A 23,773-nucleotide genomic window follows, 5' to 3' on the forward strand; every position below is an offset into this window, starting at 1 on the left:
GTCCAGTCCCAGAAAATTTTAGCCATGTATGTAATTGCAAAAGTTTAAAAGTCCCATCTTGGGCCGGCCCCGTGGCTTAGCGGTTAAGTGCGCACGCTCCGCTGCTGGCGGCCCGGGTTTGGATCCTGGGCGCGCACTGGCGCACCACTTCTCCGGCCATGCTGGGGCCGCGTCCCACATACAGCGGCTAGAAGGATGTGCAACTATGACCTACAACTATCTACTGGGGCTTTGGGGGGAAAATAAATAAATAAATAAAATTAAAAGTCCCATCTTTTTCTATTGTTCCTGTCTCTTGGACAAAGCCTCATTTTTCCTATTACACGAAGACAAATTATAAAAGGAAAATCACTGTTGCTGTCATTGAGCCAATGTCAAGTCTCATATAGCACCTGCTCTGATACTACCTTCTGTACCGGACTCCACGACCTGTTCAAGAAATACAACTGAACTTAGGGAGAGACCAAGCAGAACTCAAATGTATTTTTAAAGATCTTATAATAAATTCTAATCTCAACTAGAAATTTTCTGTTTTTCGTTATCCACCAAAGTTCTTCTCCATTAAACACAGACCATCAAGTAATGCTGAAACAAGTATATACTTCCATAAGGAGAAGTGTGATTTCCTGAAGTGACTAAGTAATTAAACCACAATATGAAGTCATACTTTCTGGTATAAAATTACTCACATACCTGTAAAAGCCACAGATAGTCACCTGTCATATTAACTGGAAACCTCAAGAATGAAAGATAACTCCTTTATTTTTTTTATTATTTTATTTATTTATTTTTCCCCCCAAAGCCCCAGTAGATAGTTGTAGGTCATAGCTGCACATCCTTCTAGTTGCTGTATGTGGGATGCGGCCTCAGCATGGCCAGAGAAGCGGTGCGTCGGGGCGCGCCCGGGATCCAAACCCAGGCCGCCAGCAGCAGAGCGCAAGCACTTAACCTCGCGCACTTAACCGCTAAGCCACGGGGCCGGCCCGATAACTCCTTTAAAAATGTCCAAATCTTCCTGTGTGTTAGATACTAAATAGAAAGTACCATCTGCCGTGAGCGCAGGAGAATTTCCTGCCGTACATACTGAAATATGTCCCTGATCAAAGTGGTGTGAAATAAGACTGCAGACAGACACGTTATGATTGCAAATTTTAAGATATTTTGAATAGCAACATGAGAGTTAGAATACGCCCTGCTTATTTTCTTCAGCATTTGGGATTATGTTACATAGCCTGTTGAATAAGTATCTACAAATTGTATCGAAGTTACTGTTTGACAATGAGAAACTCACTTCACTAATAATTACACATGCAAAGAAACTAATTTTTAAAATAATATTTCATTTTGTTAAATTACTTTATAATCTTAAGAAATGGGAAGGTCCTGCCTGGAATGGTTTGGAGCATGGCCCAGAGCCCTGCTTCAGGACCAAAGCACTCAATCCCCCAGCTGCTGAGAGTATTGGTTGCTGATGGCTCACAGCTGAGTCCTCTTCTGCATCTGGCCCTCTGCCAACGCCTTGCCCAAGGTTTTGCCTCCATCCCACATTTAACGACTGGTCGATGCCAGGGTACAAAGGCCTGCCCCATTGCCTCAATTCAGGATGACTCTGAAAGGAAATCCCAGCTCCAGAGCTCCCTAGGGGATTGTCTGAGGCCGCTAACTGCAAATTGTTCACAGTTCAACTTCTCCCTCTGCCCACTGCTTCCATCACTCCATTACAGATGTTCCCAAGAGCACACCCCAATAATCCTCCTGCACACAGATCTCCTACTCGAGTCCGTTTCCCAGGGAACTCGACCTAAGACAGTGTAATTGAAAGCAGTCCTAGAAATGAGACTCTAAAAGGGGGTTTGGGCGCTGGATGGCCTGCCAACCAGCTGCCAATGAGAACCCCATCACTGGGGAGTGCAGTACTGACAACACCTAGCATGCTGTGGCAATGTGATTACGAATTTGCATCCACTTATGCTAAAGCTGTGTCCCATCTGGTTACCTGTAATTTAAAATAAATAAATATGGGGTCAGCCTCGTGGCTTGGTGGTTAAGTGTGCGCTCCGCTGCTGGCGGCCAGGGTTCTGATCCCGGGCGCACACCTACGCACCGCTTCTCTGGCCACGCTGAGGCGGAGTCCCACATACAGCTAGAAGAATGTGCAGCTATGACATACAACTATCTACTGGGGCTTTTGGGGGAAAAAATAAAAATAAATAAAATAAAAATTATAAAATAAATAAATAAAACATAGGGCTTTCTGCATTTAATTTATCGTACTGAATTTTCTGTCCATATAGCTTGGACGAGACTGCCACCTCCTGGAGAAGCTAATGAATACTGGGGACCGGGGTGCTCTCATCCGCTTGGAGAATCAGTACTACAAAATTGCGTCTCAACGCAACTCCGAATCTCTCCATGAAGTTAAACCAATTCCTAACTCCTTACAACCTCTGTGAACAAGTTTTTGCACAGAACCAAGACTTCAAAGAATTTATGCATCAATTTCTTCACGTGAAAATTTAAACAAAAGCTAACATTTACAGAGCGCTATGTGCCAAATGCTTTTGCTTTACTTCTTAATTCTCACAACAGCCCTATGAGGTAGGAACTGTTATCATAAACACATTCACGTTACAGAGGAGAAAATTAAGTATTAGGGAACACAAGGTGACTGGACTATAAGCGCACTCCCCACCTGCGTAAGTCAGAACTCCGAAGACTGCCCACAGCCGAGCACCGTAACTAAGCAACCGCCTCGCCCTACCCAGGCACACGGGCATGCGCAGAAAAACTGACTCAAATACTGTGGGAATTGCAGGAGGCGGGCGCTGAGGGGCGTGGCGTGGCCTCTAAGATCCCAGCATTCCCTTCGCGCCGCCACCAAGATGGCGGCGCCCATGCTGCGGTGCCTTTCCCGGGGCAGGTGGTGTGGTACCCCAGGCCGGTCAGGAGTCCTGCCCCTGGGGCTGCGTGAGGCGCACTCGGGCGCTCAGGGGTTGCTAGCAGCGCAGAAGGCTCGGGGTCTGTTCAAGGAGTTCTTCCCCGAGAGGGGTACGAAGATAGAGCTCCCAGAGCTCTTCGACCGGCGCACGGCGGGCCACCTTCCCCAGACCATCTACTGCGGCTTCGACCCCACGGCCGACTCGCTTCATGTGGGGCATCTGCTGGCGCTGCTGGGCCTGTTTCACTTCCAGCGAGCCGGCCACAACGTGATCGCGCTGGTGGGAGGCGCCACGGCGCGCCTGGGCGACCCGAGCGGCCGCACCAAGGAGCGCGAGGCGCTGGAGGCAGAGCGCGTGCAAAGCAACGCGCGCGCCCTGCGCCAAGGGCTCGAGGCCCTGGCGGCTCATCACCAGCAGCTCTTCACGAATGGGCGGACCTGGGGCAGTTTCACGGTGCTGGACAACTCCAGTTGGTACCAGCAGCAGCACCTGGTGGACTTCCTAGCGGCCGTGGGCGGCCACTTCCGCATGGGCACCCTGCTGAGCCGGCAGAGCGTCCAGACTCGGCTCAAGAGCCCCGAAGGCATGAGTTTGGCTGAGTTTTTATACCAGGTGCTCCAGGCCTATGATTTCTACTACCTGTTCCAGCGTTATGGGTGCCGGGTCCAGCTGGGCGGGTCTGATCAGCTGGGCAATATCATGTCCGGATACGAGTTCGTTCACAAGTAAGCGTCTTTAGACCCAGGAGAAATCCTGGGACCCACGAATAGCCTGTGGTGCACTACTAGGATTGTGGAATGACGCCCTGCGTTCAAGCCCTTGTTGGTTTAATCCCAATTAAGGGTCTGTAATGGTGTTAATATCACTGGCTAATGAGAACTAAAGGGCTGAATTCATGATATTAGGTATGGCATGTATTCTAGAGTCCTGCAGGAAATAGACCACCAATCAGGATTCGGATTGTATCTGTTTTGTTTCCCCTAAGTAGGTCTTGCTGTGTTTTTCTTTGTTTATACCTGAACGCACTGGGCCTCCTTGAGTAGCCTCTGCTTTAGTTCTGCACTTTCCATGAAGCTAGTGTTAGTCCTTGGTTGGCATCTCAAAAAAAATTTTTTTTTCAATTGCAAATATTCAGCAAATGATGTAGAGTTTAATGGTATTTTCTTGAGAGAGATGAACTACAGGGCCAGCCCATGTGCTACTCATTTAAAAAATCCATGTAAAACATCTCCTTTAGAGTCTCTACCTGACTCCCCCTTTGCCCAATTTTCTGTCGTCTTCTCACCTAGGCTTTAAAAATATTTAGGCCCTAGTTATGCAGCACCTTCCCTTGGCTTGCCCAGAATCACTGGTTCAATTGCAGTTCAGAATGACGAATGCGAAAATAGAGTGGGTGTTGTGAAAGCAGTAAGAGGGAAAAGAATCCAGATTTAGGAGGTCAAGGAAGTTTTCTTAGAGCAAGAGACTAGACTGAAATCTAAAGAGTGATTAGCAGTGAACCTAATCTGTGCTTGTGCTTGAAGCACATAATGAAGTTCTTCTTTATGCACAGGTTGACTGGAGAAGATGTATTTGGAATCACTGTTCCTCTAATTACAAGTACTGCTGGAGCAAAACTGGGAAAGTCTGCTGGTAATGCTGTTTGGCTCAACAGAGATAAGACATCTCCGTTTGAATTATATCAGTTCTTTGTCAGGCAGCAAGATGATTCAGTAGAAAGGTGAGTTCTTAGTAGTATGCTGAGAAAAATTAAGTTCATAAGCTCATGATATAATTTTAGCCAGTGAATCACTCTGTACCCTTTATAGATTTGTGTTACGGCATAAACCATTACATCACAGAACATTGTGATTTTAACTGTTCTAAAGTTAAGAACTTTCTGTTGGTTAAAGCAGAAAACCACTGTGGTTGCTAGAAAACTAAGAACCAAGTTTGTGATCCATACCCAGCAAGTACTTGGGACATTATCGCTGCTTGCATATTCTAGTTTTTTCACTCCTTTCATCTTAAACTTGACTAATCCTTATTTTATTTTTATCTTTAAAGTTCCTGTTCTTTAATGTAATTTAAAACTTTTTGAAGATCCTTTTTAAAAATGATTTTCTCATTAATTCACATTATCTTAAACTCTTGGAAGAATATAAATTAATGAGAAACCAAATACACCTGCAACAAAGAAAAAGTGAATTTTTCCAAAAAAAGTATTATTTTGGATACAACTGTATTATTAAAATAATCCAGGAATACTTCTTTAAAATTTTTTAAATGTGTAAAACTTTCCTGCAGAACATTAAAAAACACTATTGAGCAAAAATAAAGACCTCCATAAATGGAGAATTATATCTTATTCTGATAGAACTGATAGATATCAGTTCTGCTAGATTTGATCTAGGTATTCAGTACAATCCCAGCCAGATCTAAATAGACTTTTTTGTGGAACCTGACAAGTTCATTCTAAGATTTACATGGAAATAAAAAAGGCTGAGATTGGCCAAGACATTTTTTAAGAACAGAGTGGAAGATATGCCTTATTGTAAAACTACAGTAATTTTTTTTTTTAGATTTTAGATTTATTCCTGGCATATTTGATGATACTCTCGTAGAGTTTTGATGGATCAAGAACTGATATCTTATTGAAAATTTCGTTTTCTATTTGGCTCTGGTATGTAGAAATACCATTAATTTTTATATATTAACCATGTATCCAACAACCCTGCTAAACTCTCTTATAATTCTAATAATAATCTTTAGATTTTAAAGTACAGCCTTAAATGTAAGGTTAAGTAAAGAGACCAGTGGAACAGATTAGAGAATCTAGACAGACGCCAGTATATATGGTCACGTGATCTTTGTGGCACTGCAGAGCAGTGGGGAAGATATAAGATAGTCCTCTCAGTATATATCACTTAGATAATCAGATGTGTCATGTGGGGAAAATAATGAAACTTAACCTCACACTGTACACAAAATCAATTCCAGGTAGATTATTGACCTAAATCTATAACAAAAGACAAAACAATAGAGCTTTTAGAAGATAAATAGGCAAATATCTTGATGACTGGGATAGGGAAAGATTCTTAAATGAAACACAAGGAAAAGATTGATAAATTAGACTAAATTAAAATTAAAATCAACTGTTTATCAAAAGTCACTATTAAGAGTAAGAAAGTATATTTTCAGTACTATAAGTAACTGATAAAGAGCTTGTTTTCAAATTAATATAAAGAATTTCTATAAGCCAATGAGAAAAAGACAGACAACCTAGGAGAAAAATGAGAAGAGACTTGAACAGGCACTTCACAAAGATTCTACCCAAAAGGCCAAAAACATGTGAAAAGGTTGGTCAGCCTTAATAATGAGGAAAATGCAAGATAAAGGCACAGTAAAATGCTATTATACACCCTCCAGAGTCGCTAAACATAGAATTGGCAATACCGGGTGTTGGTGAGACTGTTCCAAGGTGGTGGGAGAGTAAGCTTACTGTGGCAATGCTATTAGCTACAAATGCCTGAGGCATTTGCTTGGGCCCATACTGCTTGTGGTGAGCCGCCACAGATGTTTCTCCAACCAGAGCCAATCTTGTGGCTGAGACCAGCCTTTGTGATTCTTATTATGACTGCAGGATGCACCTCAGCAACAGCCATCAGGGAACTTTGGAAAACAAGATTTATTACTCACAGGTCCTGGAGAGCCACACAGCAAGGTCAGGGTTAGAGAGAGAGTAAGGGAATATGGACCTGGGGCTCTGCCTTTATTAGGGTTAAGAGTAGGATGCCTAGGGTTTTGTGGGTTCACCCTTTATTGGCAAATTTAAAACATAAAAGCGGGAATTAGGTATGGAAAAGGAGAGGCAGGGTCACTCAAGCGGTCAGTTATTTAGGTTACCCAGGACTTTCTAAAAGGGAAACGTCGTGAGTGGGGCAGCCTGGTTCCTTATCTGGTTGGTTTGCTAGCAGCTGTGTCATACAGTTGGCAGTGTGTTTATTCAAGATGGATGTTGTTGAAATGGATACGGTGGCAATCAAAAGCTTAATGTCAGGCACTTACACTACAATCCAACCTGTGATGCTGAGGCCATTAAATCCTCAGATTTAATGGTGAGGACAACAATCTCTATAGCCACTATTTTACAAGTCAGGGGTAGGGCATGTCTAACAAAGAGAGTAAACATCTTATGAGGCTCATGGTAACAAATCCTGTAGTAATTATGGAAGCAACAGTCTGAAATCCAGTCTGTGGTTCTTGTGTGATCATATTGGACTGCCTGTCCTTCATCAGGTTGCCTGCGTGAAGCACATGGCAAGGCAATTGAAAAAGAGCAGAAAAGGGAAGACAAGTCAGAGGAAAAAATAAATGGAACATTTTCTTGGAGGATAAAAGCTTGAGGATTGCCAGAGGTGACCAAACGTGGGATTTGGAGGAGTGTATAATATTTGGTATATGGGGTATAAAGGCCTAGGGGACGAGAATTAAGCAAGATCAGGGCCTGGGGCAAGAGTTCTGTACACTTTTGGGACCATTTGCCTGTCTCTTGAAGTGTGCTCAGTGATGCTCAGTGAGGCCAGCTGCCTTACGGGCGGTAGCCGAGGTAGCAGTTCCAAAGAATATTATGTTGGAGAGCCCATAGTTGAGTCTCTGGAGAGGTAAAGGGCCCTGGTCAGAGTCAATAATGTCTGGCGATCCAAAGGGAGCGAGAATAAACTGAGTAAGAGATTACCTGTTTTGAAGAGGAATTCCAGGCGAGAGTCGCCAACAAGAGTCCTCTGTAAGTGTCGATGATTGTGAAGGCATTTGGAAGCCCCATGGTGAAATCAATCTGCCAGTGGGCGTATGGTTGGTCTCCGCGGGATGTTCCCATCTGGATAGACTCCATTGTTTGGTTTGGGAGCAGAGAATGCAATCATCTGTCACAACTTTGGCTGCCACTGAGGAGAGGGGGAGTCCCCTCACTTGAACCCCAGTTGTTAAGGCATGAATTCCTCGGTCACCCGAGGTCATGTGGGCCCATTTCTCGAGCTGGTACCCTGAGGAGTCTGTACCCCGCAGAGTGTGGCGGGCTTAGTGAGACAGTCTGCGATATTGTTGAAAATGTCTTTCAGCATTGAGTGGTTAGTGTGAGCTGAAACGTGAGTAACGCTGATAGGAATTGGGGACTCCTTCCACATCTGGCACCCCAAATGGGCTTGTTTTGTATAAGAAAATTGTCCCTTAACCATTGGCCAGACCAAACTGCAAGACTGTTAGCAGTAGCCCAGGACTCTGAAAATGTGGATCTGCAAAAGGCCCCTTTTTATGGCTTCCTTAAGAGCTGGGTAAAGAGCTGTAAGTTCTGCCAGTTGGGCTGAGCTGGGAGTGCCCTTCTCGACTAGAGAGGTGCCTGAGGCCGGGTGGAATGCTGGAGCCTTCCAGTGAGCTGCATTGCATACAGTGGTGACACTGCCAGTGGTGAAGAATACTGACTCCCCGTCCATCTCAAACAGATGGTCCCAAGGAGCTCCCCAAGCAGCTGGAGGAGAAGGAAGCAGAGGCACACTACCAGCTCCACGAGGCTCTTGGGCAAGGAGTGGAGCATGTGGAAAGTTACATCCTCCTATAATCTGGAAAGGCCTTGACATCAGGTTTAGGCTCTCCTGAAGGTACCATTTCCGTTGTACCAAGGAGGCATCAGGGCCATGCTGAGCTTCTGCTGGGAGGCATCTCTAGCCCTCCCAAGACATCATGGGAACTTGGGTATGTAGTAGTACTGGGTGGGGGCTGCTGAGGGCCTCAGTTTCTAAGAGAGCCTAGTAGGTTGCCAAAAGTTGGCACTCAGGGTCTGCCATTGGGGGTAGGTGCTTGATCCAAAACCATAGGAAATCAGGTTTGGTCCAGAGACTTCAGGAGGCGTGGTCAGGTGGGGTCAAGAACTGACTCAGAATGTGGACCCAGGTGGGACTAAAGGTAAGGCTTGTTGGACTGCCTCCTGGGCAGCTTCCAAAATGCACTGTTGGGCCTTGCCCCAATGGAAGGTGGCAGACTTGTATGCGATTGCATATGTAAGACAAAGAATTAGTGAGAGATGAGGGATGTGTTGCCTCCAGAACATGAAAAGGCCTACCATGTGTTGTGCCTGAGTGTAGCGAGTGGATTAATAGTGAGTAATTGATGTTTGACTGTTGGGATTTCTCAGCCCTTAGGACCACATGATGCCCAGAAACTTGACAAGACTGGGCCTTGGATCTTGTGAGGGGCATTGCCCAGCCACATTGGTGCAGGTGGTATGTGAGGGTATGCAGATTTGTCCATGCCACTTCCTCAGAGGGACTCCTCAGCATAACATCATCAATATCAGGCCCAAAACAGCAATTTGCCAATTGTGAGATACTTAAATCTTGGTGGCGGATATTATGTGCGATTGCAGGGCTGTGTAAGTGTCCCGTTGGCAACCGTGTAAATGGATATTGAGCCCCATCAAAAGTGAAAGCAAATTGGACCTGGGATTCCTCCGGGATGGGAACAGAATAGAATATATGAGCTAGGTCAGTGGCCGTGAAGGATGCTCCTTGGGCCCGTTGTGTGTCCTTGATCAATTCTATAATATTGGGAATTGGAGTCTTAAGCAGAGGAACCTGAGCATTAAGGTTTCTGTAGTCAGTGATGAGGTGCCATTCATTGTGGCTGGCTTAAGTACCAGCTAACTGGGGCTTTAAAGGGGAGATTATAGGCTTAATGACTCCTGTCTCAAGCATGTCTGTAATAACAGGGCATAGGCCTTTAGGGCCCTGTTTAAATTGGTATTGGGGGGTGTTTACCATCTTGACCAGAGGAGAAAGAGTCACCAGCATCCATTTGGCGAGTCCCACCAGGAAGGCCAAGAACTTGGGCTTATTCCAAATGACGTGGTGTTGGGTCAGTGCATCCATGCCTTTAATAGGGAAAGAAAGAGCCAACGGGGCCACTAGCAGAGGAAGCCGTTTGAGGTGAATGGTCCCCATAGTTACATTCAGATGGATTTGTACACCTTTGATTGTTTTACTGGTAATGCCCAATAGGTAGAAGGGCTCTTCTTTCAAGAATTTAGAGGGATTGCCTGGAATAACAGTGACTTGGGCCCAGTGTCTAATAGGGCCAAAAAAGACTGTGCATTTTTATTATCCCAATGGACTACCAGAGTGGTATAGGGGTGATTGTCCCCAGGAGGTGGGACAAGTTCCAGGGAGCCATCGATGTCCTCGGGTAGACACTTAGCTGCCTGGCAGTCCTGGAGGTTAGGGAAGGGGCAGAGGGAGTAATGGGGACTGGGTTGGGGCCAGAGGGCAGCTGTGTGGCAAGAGGATGGACAGCAGAAGGGGGCTATAGCTGGGAGAACACTAGTTTTAGGGCCCGGAGTTTAGAGACTGGCTGTCCAGAGATTAAATGGCCAGGAACACCGATATGTAACTCCCAGCAGAGATTAACCTATTTATTCCAATACGGGGCAAAATTAGGTTGGGAATTTATTGGGGAGGGAATAGGGAACCTTATTCATTGAGGGAAATTTGCTCAAGGCAAACGCTCAGGGCAGCAGGGGTGGAGGGGCCTAAGTCTGAAGTATCTGGATGTCTGCGTTGGAATCTCCCATGTTTAGCAGCCATGTCACTGCCTTCCAGTGTCTTTTGAATGGTTTCGACAGTCCCAATAAAATGTGGTAGCACTGCTCTGTAATTAGGGGAAGCACCTTGTAAAAAGAATTCTCTAAACTGAGTCAAATGGGGCCTCTTCAGGGTTAGAAATGAAGAGAGTCATTTGGGTCACTATGGTCGTCGAAATGATAAACCCAATGGACCATGCCAATTTTGTGCAGCAGGAGACAGGCTTCATCTCATGTTTTCTCTTCACTGTGAGCTTGAGTGGTGATCACTGTGATGGAAGGATGGGCACAGCATCAGGCAGTAAATATGCAGGTGGGGAGAGAGAGGGCCGTGGTACGAATATCAATGGCTCTAGGGGCCTCTGCCTTCCTTTCTCTCTCTTCATCCTCACCAGAGGCCTTGATAACCCTGTCAGCTTTTCCCTTGGCGGCAGGGTCGCCTCATGAGGCATGGTGCTTTGTTGTGCCCCATTCAGGGGAAAGCTGAGGGGACTCAGGATCTGTAGTATCTTGGAGGAAACAGACATATAACCTCCGTGGATCTCTGAGAAGGTTTTAGATTTTACGGTCTTTAGAGATCAGCCATTTGGCCATTTCGGCAGTCATGAGTAACGATTTAGAGCATGGTCCAAAAACCTGCAATAGCCAATCAAGTCTCTTCTCTCCTTCCTGCTGCACAAAATCTATAAGGAAAGTTAGAATTTCAGATAAGGTGTAATTTCTGATCTGTATTTTCACTTCCTGTTTTTCTTTGTCACCTTGATCTTACGTGTTGTTACCGGAAAAGGTTTGTGGAAGACGTCCCTGTGAGCCCTCTTCATAAGGGGCCACCTCCCTTTCCGGGGTGTCCCAGTTGACCTCCCCAGGATTGGAGTCTGCCTCCACTAGCGCGGTATGCACAGGGTCTTTAGGAAAGCCCCTAGGCTTCTGAAGTGTAATACTAGAGCCTTGGCATGTTGGTGTGCGCTGGCACCAAGCAATGCCCAGGAAGCTTCTCTAGAGGTTTTGCATTTATCAAGGAGCTGATGTAGCTCCTCGGGGGTCTTAGTTGGCACTGGCACAAGATGTTCAGGACATTTATGTTTGTCCATTAATTGTTTAGCAACATCACACCAGGGATTGGACCCGTGATGTCCCATTGGGTTGAGGGGACAAAGAGGGACAGCAGGGACTGTAGTGGCCACATGGCGGCAGCAAACTTCGGCTGTATTTCCCCTTTCCTGGTGCCATTAGTTTCCTGTTGCAAGGCTGTTTCACTCATCCAGGTTAGGACACTCATCCCATTATAAGCCACCACTCTGTGGTAGCAGGGGAGGTCTCCCTCCTTGCTTACCAGAATATTCCTTCCTCATGCCCTTGCCCGAAGCTTCACTTTTGGCTGTGATGATAGCCTTGAAGTCCAATCCACCCTCGTTAGCTCTCCTTGGCTCAAGGTGTGGAGGACCCTCATGTATATTAGTAATCGGTTAAGGTCTTTTTTATAACTCGTGATCTGATCTCGTTTGACCGTATATGACTTTGATCACACTGCTCTGGGGAGAGCATTGAATTACGGCAGCAGTGACATTTTGGGATAGATATGCAGGCAACGCAAAGCAGAGGCAATATGCAAAATCACGGAACAGTGCGTTGGACTTCTAGCAAGCGGTGCTGCCTTCCCAAATGGCATTGCCCGCCTGGGTTAGCCAGTTACAGTTAGTAAACTGGTCGAAGCTAAAGGGGGTTCCCCTCGGTTAATTGCAAGTGCGATCTTGACCTGCCGACTGTACCAATTGCCAGTTGTGTCAGTTGCGTTCCTTTCTGTCTCAATCTGTTGATAGTGATGCTATCAGCTAGAAATGCCTGGGAGCACTCACTTGGGCCCATGCTGCTTGTGGCGAGCCCCCACAGACATTTCCTCCACCATAGCCAGTGTTGTGGCTGGACTGGCTCATGTGGTTCTTATTATGACTGCAGGACGCACCTCAACAACAATCATCCGGGAACTTTGAAAAACAAGATTTATTACTCACAAGTTTTGGAGGGTACATGCCATTCCAAGGGCCACACAGCAAGGTCACGGATAGGGAGAGAGGGAGGGAGGGAGTGTGAACCTGGGCTCTGCTTTTATTGGGGTCAAGGGTGAGCTGCCTATGGTTTCATGGGTTCACCCTTTATTGGCAAATTTAAAACATGAAAGTGGAAATTAGGGATGGGAAGGGAGGAGCGGGGTCACTCAAGTGGTCGGTTATTTAGGTTACCCAGGGCTTTTTAAAAGGGGAACTTCATGTGTGGGGCAGCCTGGTTCCTCATCTAGTTGGTTTGCTAGTAGCTGTGTCATAAAGCTGGAGTATGTTTATTCAAGATGGATGCCTGAAAGGATGCCTTGGCAATCAAAAGCTTCATGTCAGGCACTTACGCTACACTTATAGAACCACTTTGGAAAATATGTGGCTATGCCTACTAAAGCTGAATATGCACATAACCTGTGATCCAGCAGTTCTTCTCCTGGGTACATCCCCAACAGAAATGAGTGCACATGTGCACCAAGAGAAACATATGGGAATATTCAGAACAGCATTATTAGCTATTGTCCAAGAGTAGAAACAACACAAATATCCACAGTAGAATGAATGAATGATTAAATAAATAAATACATTGTGGAATATTCATGGAATGCTGTACACACAGCAACATGGATGAATCTCCTAAACATAATGAGGTGCCAAAGTACCAAACACAAAATTATATTCTGTATGATTCCATTTATATAGTAAAGTCTAAAAACCAGCAAAACTAAGTGATGCTGTTTAGGGAGGAATAGTGATATGGTAGAACTATAAAGAAAAACAAGGAAGCAATTACCTTGAAAGGCAGAAGAGTAGTTAATTTGGAGGAGGTGACGGGATGTGGTCCATTTGGGCTTCCTTGGGTAGGTGCAGTGTTGTGTATCCAAACAGGTGATGGTTACATAGATGTTTGCTTTGTGATTTATTAAGCTATATGTTTGTGATTTGTGTACTTTTCTGTGTTTTTCACCAAAGAAAAGATTTAAAAAGAGGATAACTATAAAATCTTATGTCAATTTGTAAATTACACAATCTTATTTATTTACAGGTACATACACAGAAAACAAAAGTACAAAAACATGCTTGGGAAGGATGACACAAATTTAGAGTAGGGGTTATCTCTGGGGGCAAGGAGGGGAATATGATAGGGCTGGGGCCTTTGTCTCTAACTGTACATTTCATGCCTTGTTTTGTGTGTGTGTGTGAGGAAGATCAGCCCTGAGCTAACATACATGCCAATCCTCCTCTTCTTGCTGAGGAAGACTGGCCCTGGGCTAACATCTGTGCCCATCTTCCTCCACTTCATATGGGACGCTGCCACAGCATGGCTTGACAAGCGGTGCCTCGGTGCGCTCCCGGAACCCGAACCCAGGCCGCCAGCAGCGGAGCACGCGCACTTAACCGCTATGCCATGGGGCCGGCCCCCATGCCTTTTAAAAAGGAAAAATTAAACAAAGATAGCAAAATAGTAACATCTTCAATCTGGGTGGTATGTGCATGGGTGTCGTCTATTATTTTCAGTACATTCCTGCATGTTTGTTATGTTTCGTAATTAAAAATAAAGTAAGCAGGATGTTCTTTAAAGTAAGTAAGCAGGATGTTCTTTAAAGGGTAAGGGAGCTGGAGATAAAAATTAGGAATGCTAAATAAATCTAACACTTTGTTTTTTGTCCCGAAGGTACCTGAAGCTCTTCACTTTTCTGCCCCTTCCAGAGATTGACCACATAATGCATCTGCATGTCAAAGAGCCAGAGAAGCGGGGTCCTCAGAAACGACTGGCTGCAGAAGTAACAAAGCTTGTTCATGGACAAGAGGGGCTGGATTCTGCTAAAAGGTGGCCTTTTAGAATAATTAATACTTGATAAAGTTATCTAGTTAATAGACTTGCGAAAATTTGGAGCCATGCTGTTTTTGGGTTGTTTTACCACTAATAAGATTGTTAGTGTTTGACTTAATTGCTTTAAAAAGCCTCTATTTATTGGAAAGATTATTCTGAGTTAAGTTTTTATAAATTATAGAAGATAAATGTTGCTGTCTTAAAATCTTTCAGTCTGGAACCTAATGGGTACACCATCGTTGGTTATCGGGTATTAGAACATGTCTGGATAAGCACTCACGTGATGTGGCTCTCAAAATGTGTTTTTCAGGTGTACACAAGCCCTTTATCATAGCAGCATTGATGCCCTGGAGGTCATGTCTGACCAAGAGCTAAGAGAGTTGTTTAGGGAAGCTTCATTTTCTGAATTAGTCCTTGACCCTGGGACAAGCATCCTAGATACATGCCGGAAAGCAAATGCCATTCCAGATGGTCCCCGAGGGTAAGATTATTTAACTTTTAGATTCCCAGTTAATTCAACATTAAATGTTACAGTTCACAGCATATGTGTCTTCCTGATAATGCTTTAATGGCATCTCATTCCATGCAGAAGTTAGGTTAGTCTGAGAATAAAGTGAAAACTGAAAGTACTTGTTGAAAATACCTTAAATTTTCTATAAAGTCTGGTAATACTCTACCGTCTCTCATTGAGTCTAACCCAGTCAGTTTTTCCTCCAGCATTGGAAAAGGCTTACATTTAAGGGACGACTATGTTCAATAAATACACTGAGATCAATCAGCTCAGGGATGGTCACAATTTGAGAAGATCACAAGAACAGAGACCCTAAGGGAGCAGATTCACATGACCCCTCTCATATTCAGTCTGTATCCTCATATTTTATATGGGGGAGTAGAAGGGTTGCCCAACCTATTTAAAATATTAGTTGAATTTCTGAAAATGAAATAAGCATATGATGTAACTTCATAAGACTATTGTTATAAATGACATACTATTCCTCTTGAGAATTGCATTTTTTTAATTGAAGAAGTGGGTAGGATACTTTAATTCCTCAATTATGTGGCATCACTAGGGAATAAGGTGTTCCTCAGAAAAGTAATTTGGCATATACTTGATGCTTATCCATTTATAAATGACACTGTGATGCAGAAGGAAAAGCATTAGTTAACCAGAAGACCCTGGGCACCTCATCTGCAGGAGTTCTAGCAAAAGTCAGAGTTATTAGTCCATGCTCATGATTATGAATGATGTTTGTTATAGTATAGCTGCTGTTTTCTTTCCATTGTTTTGGATTATTTGCCTCTATCCTAAAGAGCCCTTGATTACTCCTGTTGATTCCCTAATATGCTAGTTTATTTATTATACACTGAAGTGAGGGTGGTGTTCCCCACAGTGAGTCACTGGTTCTAAGAATTTTTTTCACTTTGGAAGCAGTTTTCATTTTCTTATGAACTTTTTTAATGTTTATTTACTGATACTGGAAGTTTTACCACTACTTAAGATGACACCGTATCTGATTTAGCCAGAGTTCTAAGTAATACTGACATTTTTTAGATTGTACAGTATAAACTAAATAAGGTTGGTTTGTGCATTTAAACAAAATGTAGAACATGATCCAGAAACTATAGCAAACAGCCTAAAATAACACTTCCTAAGAGAAAGAAATCTGTCCTTTTATAGAAAATCTTTTCCTGTGAGTTTTATAAAACCATGTGGTAGTTGTTTTTTAATTTCATTCAGTAACATATTCAGATAAGAGAAAACTAACATTTGCCTTTCATAAGGACTTGCAAGGCCTGTCATGCTCTAGCCCTCTTTCCTGCTCAGATCTCACCTCTTTCTAGCTACTCCCACGTTTCCTCACCCTGTTTGTGAAAATCACTGCTACTAACTCTCCTGGTCAGGTAAGGGTCTCTTTTTCAGGAAAATTTCCAACCCCCGCCCACCCTGTACTCCTAGAGCAACCTCTTGTAGCTCTTTATAGCGTTTAATTACAGTGTGTTGTGATGGTTCGTGTGCATCTCTCCATGAGCGTGCAATACTACTTATATTTAGCACATAGTAAGGGCTCTGTAGATATTTACTGAATGAATTGGATGACAGATAACTTGAATGAAACCTCTTTACAGAGGCCATCAAAACATTGTTAGTAATCTAGAATTTATTAGATCAGCTACTGAGTTTCCATTTCTCAAATCAGCCAATTTCATTTTTAAGCAAATTTTGTTTCCTTTACCAAAAAAAAAAAAAATTGCTATTTGCAGTCTCAGAATATAATTTGCAAGGATTTTCCCGTTTCATAAGCAAGTTTCCTCAAGATTTCTGTAGATAACACTCTAGTGACTTGTATCTCATGGGTAGCTCATTAAAAGCAGCATTGTTCCCTTTTATTTTTGGAAGTTTCTTTTCTGTGATTTTCTTTGTTTTTTTAAGGTTAGGGGAGCTCTTCTGAATGTGCTCCTCCATTATTTCTGTTCACTTCATTTTTCAGCCACTACCAACTGAATAGTTCTGTCAAGAGCTGAGAAATCCCAGCTGTTTTTCTCCACTAAACAAGAAACCTATTTATGCCTTAAAGTTATGCCTTTAGAATCTAGTAGAGTGAAGATGAAGATAACAGTTTAGTGCTATATAGTTTCAATTGGAGAGTCTCTGAGATTTAAATGAAATAATGATGTATCTGTATTATTGGGAGCGGTCAACAGTGACTGGATTTATGTAGTTAACTAAACATTTCTATTTTTAGGTATCGGATGATAACAGAAGGCGGAGTCAGCATAAATCACAGACAAGTAACAAACCCTGAGAGCATTTTAGTTGTTGGACAACATATTCTTAAAAATGGACTTTCGTTACTAAAAATAGGAAAAAGGAATTTCTACATTATAAAATGGCTTCAGCTATGATGAAAAATCCTTCTGCTTATTCAAACAAACTTATCCATCATTCTCAAGACTTGAAAGACTGGCTCCTGGACTTATGCCTTCACTTATGCCAATCACAACAACAGAGAATGGAGTATACTCTAGGTCTCACAGTGTGAGTAATTTCATTATTTATATAGGTTAGTCAATAAATAAGTTGTTTATGTAATGATGGGATATTTTCTGATCCACAAACATTAAGGACTGACATAGAAAACCATGATTTCCCGGGTTAATCATCTCTCAAACATTTTACTTAGGGACCAGCCCAGTGGTGTAGCAGTTAAGTGTGCGCGCTTGCTTCGGCGGCCTGGGGTTTGTAGGTTCGGATCCCAGGTGCCAACTGATGCACCGCTTGTCAAGCCGTGCTGTGGTGGCATCCCATATAAAGTAGAAGAAGATGGGCACGGATGTTAGCCCAGGGCCAATCTTCCTCAGCAAAAAGAGGAGGATTGGCATTGGATGTTAGCTCAGGGCTAATCTTCCTCACCAAAAAAAAAAAATTTACTTCCTGAAAAAACTAAATGCTGTCATTCCTATCCTACTTTTCTTGCTTTCCTTTTTGGGGATGAGGAGGAACGACAAACAGATGACTTGGCACAGTCTACAAAACTGGTGTGTAAGGAGTTGCGGATAGTAAGGTTCAGTACTATCTGCCGTTTCAGGCATCCACTGGGGATCTTGGAACATATCCCCCTGGATAAAGGGGACTACTGTACTTTTATATCAGTTATCTCTCTCTCACTGATCTCACTAGTATTTTATATCATCATTCTAAAACTAGCAATGCCCCTAGTGTCCACATTAGAAATGGGAATTCTAGTATTGGGAACTTATAAATTTCTGATTTCTTTGTTGTTTAGGAAGGAAATATAGTTCTTAAAAAGGAGAAAAGTTAGATGAAGCCATAGTTGGCATTAGAAATCACAGTAGAAATAGTTTCTTTTCAAAGCAAAGAACAAAAATCAGTACTTGACTTTTCAGAAAGTTTCTAATTCAGTTTTCCAGTCCCTTGCCTGTGTTGCAGTATAATTAAATTTAAACCCTTGTTTTGTCAGATTACTAAGGTAGCAATATTTTATAAATTTGGAAACTTTTATATTAGTTTTAAGTTTCAACTTCTGTCCCCAAGCAGATTGCAACTTGAGATAAACTGAAAAGTTAAGTAACCAAAGAGAGAAAATAGAGGCAAATATTATACCAAATATCCAATCATATGAGAATATCAAAAGATATTCAGGTGAGGGAAGTTTTCAGGTTAAGTTGAAAGGATACGGAAGCAAGACTTAGTTAAGCTTTGCATACATTAGACAAGTTAATTCTCCAGAATTGTTTCCACATCTGAAAAATCAAGGTAATAAACAGCACCCTTCTTTCCCTGAGGATCAAATGACACACACAAACACAAAATGGTTCAAAATCAGATTTCTTCTGGAAGACCTTAACAGGCAGCAAAGCATGGCTTTGGTGGTCAAATTCTAGCCATTCACTACCTGAATTACTTGAAGTGGGTCACTGTCTTCATATGCAGAAATGGAGATGTGACAATACCTCAGTGAATTGAGAGAATAGGAAAAAAGTCCTAAAAATTCATACAGTATAAGCTGTATTGTTATGTTCCAAAGTAGATTTATATGTTAAAAAGCTATAGTTATAAGCCTTTCTCTGGGAGTAAAGTTAGGAAGAATTCATTTATTGACAAACTTGTATGTCATTTCATATCAGCAATTTTATTTACATAGCAAGAACATACAGGTATATGTCAGAGATCATCTCTACATTTCAGAACTTCAATTTGAGGACCAACAAAGGAAGGTTTTCTCTGTCCATACCTTTCTTGCCTCTGTTTTTCTCTATACAAGGTGTGTAGTACTAGCAAGTGCATTACTTTAAAACATTTTCAATTTGAAATCTGTTTGATATGCTGGAGAAAGTGCTTTAATTATAAGGTTTTTTTTCCCCCCTTACAAATTCAGAAGGCTAGAATGCTAGTCATCTGATCTAGCTGAAATAAGTAAATATGGATGGCTATAAGTTCAAAACTGATGTTTAATGATGGCAGAGTGATTTTACAGTGTGCTAACAAACATTTCGGTAGCATATATTCTGTCAAGATGGTACTGACAGATTCAAAGTAGTACCATATGATAGCATATTGAACCTGGTTTTTTATGTTGGAGATCAGTTGCTGAGCCTATTGTTTCTTAGTAAATGGGTACCATAAGCAAAAGTAAACAGACGTATTCATCTTGTCCCTGCCAATAGTCCTTCATAAATGTCACAACTAAAAAGAAATTGTAATATCTGCAATATATAATTTACTTAACATGTTATGTTAGAGATGGAGCTAGAGGCCTTAAGGATTTCGATCCATATCTTACAATTTATAATACAATTCATATTCAACAATCACCTGGGGGATTTTAATAGAACGTATATATGTCCTAAACGTCACCCCTACCCCATGAATGCAATTTAGTAGTCTGTAAGCCTTTAGGGGTGTATGTCCAGATGTTTTTCTTATTTAAATAATAAGGCTCCACCAGTATTCTTATACCTCTATTCTAATGTTATTTTGTTGGTGTTCGTGTGACTCAACAGTAACTTATTACCAACTAATACTTATAGAGAGAAGATACACTTCAATGATTAACATAGTATTTTGGTTTTTTAAGTCCCACCTCCAAGTGAATCTTGGAGCATGGTGTAAGTGCCCTAATTTAAAGATGGATCTGAGTAACTACTGTTATATTTGGAAACCAACGGGAATTTATTAGAACTCTAAAAACTAAAAAGGAACTGGTCTTACTAGATATTCAAGCCTAGATGGTTGTTTTTAATACAGGAAAACATAACTTATGCTTCCAGATTTAAGTAAAAATCAAAGATATTTAATTTTTAATGCACTCGGGCAACGTGGACCCAGAAATGGAAGGGTTGCGTAGCTACACATCATGCACACTGCATCACTGTCAATGTTACTGATCGTCTTGTGTGTTCAGTTTTCTTAGTAACATGTCAAAGGTTGCAGAGAAGCTCAATAAAACTAAATCAAAGGACAGGTGGAATACAGTGACTATGTGAGTAACTTGTCAACCCACATCTTTCAAAGCCAGATTGGTTTATACAGTGCATGCATTATAGTCGTATGAAATGTTGTCTTGGTGCGTTCTTGAAGGACTATGGCAGCGGCTTTAAGATTACTAACAGATTACACAGGTCATCTTATCCACAGGCAAACTGCTTTTACAACTAGAACGTTAACAGGTCTTTTTAAATTCAAATGAAACTGTCACAAGACAGACGATGTATTTTATATATACTGGGAAACTTTAGAAACAGCCATTTATTATTTGGATTAAAGGTGTGATTTGTTCCGTAATACAGAGTACAATTTTCAGTTTATAGCTAGTCTTCACATGAGCAGATTCATACCATTGCAATACACAGGAGTTCATAAATAAAATTCTACTCAAGTAGGCAGTAACTAGCAAGTTTCGAGTCAACAAAGTCTCAGTATTAAACAGTTCTCTTCACCAAAGATGAGTCTCTCGGATTTCAGCAATAATTTGACTGGCTCCTTGTAATGCCTGCATTAAAGAAGATAAAATTATAAATGCTTATTAAGTTATGATAGATATCAAAGAATATGAATTATGTGGAATCTCTCCACTTTATATGTGGTAGATTTTATACTAACCAGTATCTTCTCTGGAATTTGAATCTAATCAGGTACCAATAGAAAAAAAGATTAGCCATCATATGAAGACTATATATATATCTCTCCAAGGATCAGAATGCATTTTAAACAATAAATGTTTATATCTACAACCTAATTCAAAAAATTCACAATACCTTTAGCATATCAGCTGCTTCTTTCCTGCGCTGTGCCATGTCCTCAGATTCAGTCAGAAGATCATCCAATAACGATGATTTATACAGCTGTCCTACTAACTCACTCTGAAGAGTATCTTTCACATGATTAACCAAAAAATGCATTACTGCTTTTGGCACACTGCAAAACAAAACAATCAGATAATCCATTTGATTTAAAATAAAAACCTAAAATTTTTAAAATACATGTATTTTCAAAACAGATTGTGGAATCATTAGCAGTATTATAATCTATGGTTTATATTACGTCATACTAACCTGTCTTGAATATTCTTCCTGACAATAAGAAAATATGATTTGATGAGTCGTTCAATAACTTCACAATCTCTCTGTTCACGGGCAGATAGTTTTCGTGCAACAGGAACCGGCTAAATGGGATTAAGAGGGAAAAAAATATTACTTTTATGCCATTTTGAAATGGCAACATGTTAACATTCAAAAGTTATAGAAGTTTTTGAGACTTTTAGTTCCTTTTGTCTTTTGAAGTGTTTTCCTACTAATTTGGTTTTATTAGTCCTCAACCAGATTCTCATGGCTTACCACATCCAGCAAATTCACAGCATGGCCTTTTTGTGGACTGGCTGGCATAATTGGAATTGGTTTGGATTTTTCCTCCGCTAATAACTCTTCAGCTTTTGAAGTTTTCAGCATTCCTCTCCAGTTGCCTGTTGTTGGTTCTTGAACGGCATCTCCAACCCCCCCACCTCCAGATGCAACCTGAAAAAAACAAATGTTCCGAAACCTGTATCAACCATGTCCAATCTGACATTAACTAAACAGGGTTCATTTCCTTTACAGCAGTCAAAGAGAACACACATCCAGTACCCATCTGGAGTTTAATCTATTCAGACAATAAGGTCAGAAGAGATGGTGGGTGGCATGTGTAACTGGAACCCTGAGCTGTCTAAATAAGAGGTTCTGTTGTAAGTTTTTGCAAGGGCTCAGCCAGTTTAGGTCCTATTTAACTCCTTTGTTCTTTATCATTTGCTAACTTTTCAAAATTTATCCTCTTCTCCAACCCTTCTAACACTAGATTGTGGGAATAAGCTGCCCTTAAAAACAAGACTGCTCATTAAAAACACAAGGAAAAACAGAACTGCCATTCAGCTTAATTTCTTCAAAGTAACCTTAAACACTGCTAACTTGATCTCATGTCTCCAAAACTTGAGTTTATATATTTCTCAAGTCAGTTTACCTTCCTAAAAGTCAACAGAAAGACCATAGGATAAAAGCAGAAGCTATTCAATATAAAAGAAATAAGACTACATTAACAATTCTTAGGCTGATAGTGACTTTAAGCTGCCTAAAATGTGGAATGACATAAACAAAAGTTCCCTCAATGTCTATACTCTTGAGAGAGGGTCTGCTGAAAGAAATCTAGTGCTACATTAAGCACAAGTGCTTTTGTACTACCCTTCTTTTCTAGGATATCTTAGTCTTGATTTCTAAAAGAAAAAATGACTGTTTAAGATAATGGGAAAAACAGTAATTCATCAATATTTAAGAGATGTTTTTAGATGCTCTTTTAAGATCTTAACGATCTAACATGGAGACAAGATGACATCCAAAATTTATAGATAGAAATAAAAATGGCTTATATAAATTTAACAGAAGACTGTTGGGCAATTGTTAGAAAAACGTCAGTTTTTGGTATCGTTCTGAATCAAAACGCTAGCCAAAACCTGCCTCTAATATGTTAGTTAAGGTGAGCTATATTTAAATATAGGCTGTATATTTATATTATGTTAATTTTTAAATGAGTAATTATATTTTTTAAATGCCCATTAATTATACACAAATGATACATCAAATGAAATCTTAAGGAAAGTAAGCAAATTCACAGTGATGCCATGAGTGAAATAAAACTTAAGCAGTGATTTAGATGGTTCTCTTAAGATCTGAGCGCAGTGGGCTGAGAGAAGATAAGACATTTATAAGGTTTTATTTGCAGTTCAGAACCTTAAATCTGGATGATAAGTAAAAAAAGGAGCTAAATGGTAGAAAAACTAGAAATAATCTAAATTATTTAGTCCCATTCTTAGTTAATTTACCGCTAAAAAGGTTATCAAGAATTGACAACAGGGGCTGGCCCAGCAGTTAAGTGCGCATGCTCCACTTCAGTGGCCCGGGGTTCACAGGTTCAGATCCCAGGTGTGCACCGACGCACCACTTTTTAAGCCATGCTGGGGCAGCGTCCCATATAAAGTAGAGGAAGATGGGCATGGATGTTAGCCAGGGCCAGTCTTCCTCAGCAAAAAAAAAAGAGGAGGATTGGCATCAGATATTAGCTCAGAGCTCGGCTTCCTCACAAAAAAAAAAAAAGACAACAGTCTCAAACTCGCACAGTCCCCCCGTTTGTTTTGAATCTGCTTAAGCTGTTGAGGCACATGTTAAGCTATATATTTAGGGTGACAAGTGCAAACTAAATGGAAGCATAAGAAAGAAGCATGAGGATTATGTAACAGTACTGGGCAGATCTCAGAACCTTTAAAGGGGAAATGTCCAAAAGTACAATTTCCATCTT

General features: G+C 41.5%; 2 protein-coding genes across 10 annotated transcripts in view; one reads left to right on the forward strand and one right to left on the reverse strand.

Annotated features, from left to right (window-relative positions):
- Positions 1-2,844: 2,844 nt before the first annotated feature.
- Positions 2,845-20,558, forward strand: YARS2 (tyrosyl-tRNA synthetase 2). Of its 2 annotated transcripts, XM_058558528.1 has the most exons (6): positions 2,845-3,664; positions 4,492-4,659; positions 13,645-13,704; positions 14,275-14,430; positions 14,744-14,914; positions 17,178-20,558. In XM_058558528.1, exons 1-6 carry the CDS (start codon positions 2,883-2,885, stop codon positions 17,335-17,337), a joined length of 1,497 nt encoding a protein of 498 aa, XP_058414511.1. In that variant the 5' UTR covers positions 2,845-2,882; the 3' UTR covers positions 17,338-20,558. The 2 variants fall into 2 exon arrangements, with proteins under 2 accessions (XP_058414511.1, XP_058414512.1); XM_058558529.1 differs by lacking the exon at positions 13,645-13,704.
- A 125-nt stretch (positions 20,559-20,683) lies between these two features.
- DNM1L (dynamin 1 like) overlaps positions 20,684-23,773 on the reverse strand; it is a 48,192-nt gene continuing 45,102 nt past the window's right edge. For all 8 annotated transcript variants that reach the window (XM_058558521.1, XM_058558520.1, XM_058558523.1 and 5 more), the window contains 4 exons: positions 21,790-21,966; positions 21,508-21,617; positions 21,211-21,370; positions 20,684-20,945 (listed from right to left, as the gene is read on the reverse strand). In XM_058558521.1, coding sequence (XP_058414504.1) covers positions 20,889-20,945; positions 21,211-21,370; positions 21,508-21,617; positions 21,790-21,966 — 504 coding nt within the window. In that variant the 3' untranslated portion in view covers positions 20,684-20,888. The remainder of the gene's footprint in view (positions 20,946-21,210; positions 21,371-21,507; positions 21,618-21,789; positions 21,967-23,773) is intronic.

Source organism: Diceros bicornis, chromosome 17 (genome assembly GCF_020826845.1).
Source record: "Diceros bicornis minor isolate mBicDic1 chromosome 17, mDicBic1.mat.cur, whole genome shotgun sequence".
NCBI classification, from domain to species: domain Eukaryota; kingdom Metazoa; phylum Chordata; class Mammalia; order Perissodactyla; family Rhinocerotidae; genus Diceros; species Diceros bicornis.